Raw genomic sequence first — 2,633 nt, 5'->3', positions numbered from 1 at the left:
TTTGATGGTAAATTTCCCCCTATATTACATGGAAAGGGAATGGGGAGAGAAATATGTTACTTTTGCATTTGTCTTCTTAATTCTAATTCTCTATGTGTCCTAGGGTAATTTATCACTTCTGAATGTGCAGAACATTGGCATTCTCCATGAGAAGAGTCAACATTGAATAGTGGGCAACAATTTTGGCATCTCTCCAATTCATCTCTTAGTGTCCCCTTGTGACTGCTTCATAAGTAGCAGTTTTGGCTACTTGCTCATGACACTATTTTTCTGATAACAGAGGAAACCTACTGTCTGCCCATTGGTTTCCAGTACTGCCACTCAATTCTACTTAGTCTCACTTGATTTCAGAAGAGCCAATGGAGAAGTACACGGAATCACCACCTACCTTGCAAGTAGAGCATTCCTCCCTTCAGACTGAGAATCTGATTCTACAGCCACAAATACAGCGTCTAAATGAAGAGGGCTCTGATCTGAGGGGCCAAGTCATGCCTACCCTGGCTACCGTGATGATGTCTGTACCCCGCTCACTTGAACATCTCTCTCAGTTTCACCATGACCCTGCCAACCTCTCAATATTTCTTGCACAGTTGACAACTCTCAAGTTCCCCAGTCCTGCAGATGATATCCAAGTCAAGTTCTTTTTTGACTACCTATCTCAGCAGATGGAAAGTTGTGGAGTCATATTTGGGCCTGACCAGAGCTCTCAGCAGAAACAATATGAGAACTTTGTTTTTGCATTCCAGCAATCACTTGGTGTGCCTACAAAACAGGAAATAGACACTCTGAACAAGGAGGACAACTCCTCTCAGAAAGATGCTTCTACTTTCGAGCACCTTGCTCAAAATATGAGCTATAATGAAACCAGTCAGAGTGATCACTTCCAAGAAGGAATAGCTGACTCCATCCAGGACGATTTGAGTGGCACAGATATGATGGATAACCTTCCAGACCTGATCACTCAGTGTATTAAGTTGGACAAGAAACGTAGTGACAGGCCAGAGCTTCTTCAGTCAGAGACACAGCTCCCAGTGTTGGATTGCATGATCCACCATCAAGCCTTTTCCATCCCCACAGATCTGCCACCCAAGGAAGAACCTATACAGTTGCGTGGAAGCCAGCCACCACTCACTCCGGCCAAAAGAGCCCGCCAGCAAGAAGCTCAGTTGTGCCTCTACTGCAGCCAGGCTGGTCACTTCACAAGAGATTGCCTTGCCAAACGTTCTCGAGCCCCAGCAAGGATAAACAACCCAACTCACCAGTAAGAGAGCAGGTCACATTGTAAACTTATCTCCCTCTCACCTCCAGCCTTAAAAATATATATCCTGCACTAACATTTAAAATACAGGTGAGGAACTGTGATACCACTTCATAGACTGTCATGAACTCATGTGCTTCTGGAAATTTAAATAACTAGATTTTGTTCATTTGGTCACCCATCACCAAACCAAACCCAACCCAACAATGATGAAAACAACTCACAGGCACTTTCTTCAATTGGAACCAATTCCCCAAGAGTACTGAAAGTCTGTAGATGAAAGTCTAGCCAGTCTGAGACAAATGAAAACAACCCTGGATGTGCACTAAGAACCCCATTCCTTCCAATGGGTGAGATCTAGGTTGAGTTTGTTGGCTTAAGTCTTCTGTGCCTAAGATTGGGCCCAAGACTTTCACCCTAACCCTCATCCATCTGTATTATAGTTCCCTGTTGGTTTAGGACCCTTGAATTCCTGATTGCATTCCATATCCTACCAACATTTTTCTACTGGAAGCTGATACCTGCTCCTACCTATTGACTAGAGTCCAGCTTCAATACAAACCAATCTTCATGGAAACACAGCTCCACTACTATTTCATACAGCTGTGTATTTTGTTGCCATTTAAAGACCTCTACTTGCTAGAAAAAGAAAAAGAAAAGAAAAGAAAGACAGAAAGAAGAAATGAAAAGAGAAGGAAAAGAAAAGAAGAAAAAGAAAAGAAAAGAAAAGTAAAATACCCTGGATCTCTTAACTACTGACAAACCAGATGGCTTGGCCATTTGAAGACTGATTGGAATTGTTGGTCTATTTCCTTGAGAACTAGCCCTTCAGGCACATACATGTTTTTAGCCAAGCCCAACTAATTCCAAATTACTCTCCTCTTTCCCAACAACCTACTTCAGGTTATAGCATGTCTAATGGCCAAGTTTAAATGGTCTAGGATAATGACCTCTGAAAAATATTAACGAAAGTTGGGGAAGGAATCTTCACCATAATTATTATGTCTACAGCATGTCTTTGCTGTCTTACCTGGCAGGTAAGGGAACCTGGTTAAATAAATCTCTACTGAAGACTTAGGGTCAGGTTTTGTAGTAGTTTATGACCCTAGAGGTCTCAATGTGGTCACCATTTAGGATCACTACCATTGATATTGAGCTCTGTACCCTTATGGATCACCTCTGGGGATCCTCATTTAGTTGAGAATCTTGAAAAGCAAATAATGACAAACAACTTTCTGAACCATCCCATCTGAAAAATCCTGGGGCATGGACATCAACACCATTGACAAATAAATCTTAAGAAGAAGGGGTTTGATTGCTTGTGTTATGCTCTTCGCACACAGGCACACACATCAGCTCTGTATGGATTCCTAAT

General features: G+C 42.2%; 1 protein-coding gene across 1 annotated transcript; it reads left to right on the top strand.

Annotated features, from left to right (window-relative positions):
• The first annotated feature begins 359 nt into the window (after positions 1 to 359).
• Positions 360 to 1,469, top strand: RTL4 (retrotransposon Gag like 4). The gene has a single exon (XM_059385770.1). It carries the CDS (start codon positions 360 to 362, stop codon positions 1,263 to 1,265), a length of 906 nt encoding a protein of 301 aa, XP_059241753.1. The 3' UTR covers positions 1,266 to 1,469.
• The last annotated feature ends 1,164 nt before the right edge of the window (positions 1,470 to 2,633 follow it).

Source organism: Mustela nigripes, chromosome X, assembly GCF_022355385.1.
Source record: "Mustela nigripes isolate SB6536 chromosome X, MUSNIG.SB6536, whole genome shotgun sequence".
NCBI classification, from domain to species: domain Eukaryota; kingdom Metazoa; phylum Chordata; class Mammalia; order Carnivora; family Mustelidae; genus Mustela; species Mustela nigripes.
The sequence above is the reverse complement of the archived record's forward strand: the minus strand, read 5'-3'. Positions and strand labels throughout refer to the sequence as shown.

Coding starts and splice junctions, on each gene's coding strand:
- RTL4 (XM_059385770.1), top strand. CDS start 360: ATGGAGAAGTACACGGAATCACCACCTACCTTGCAAGTAGAGCATTCC.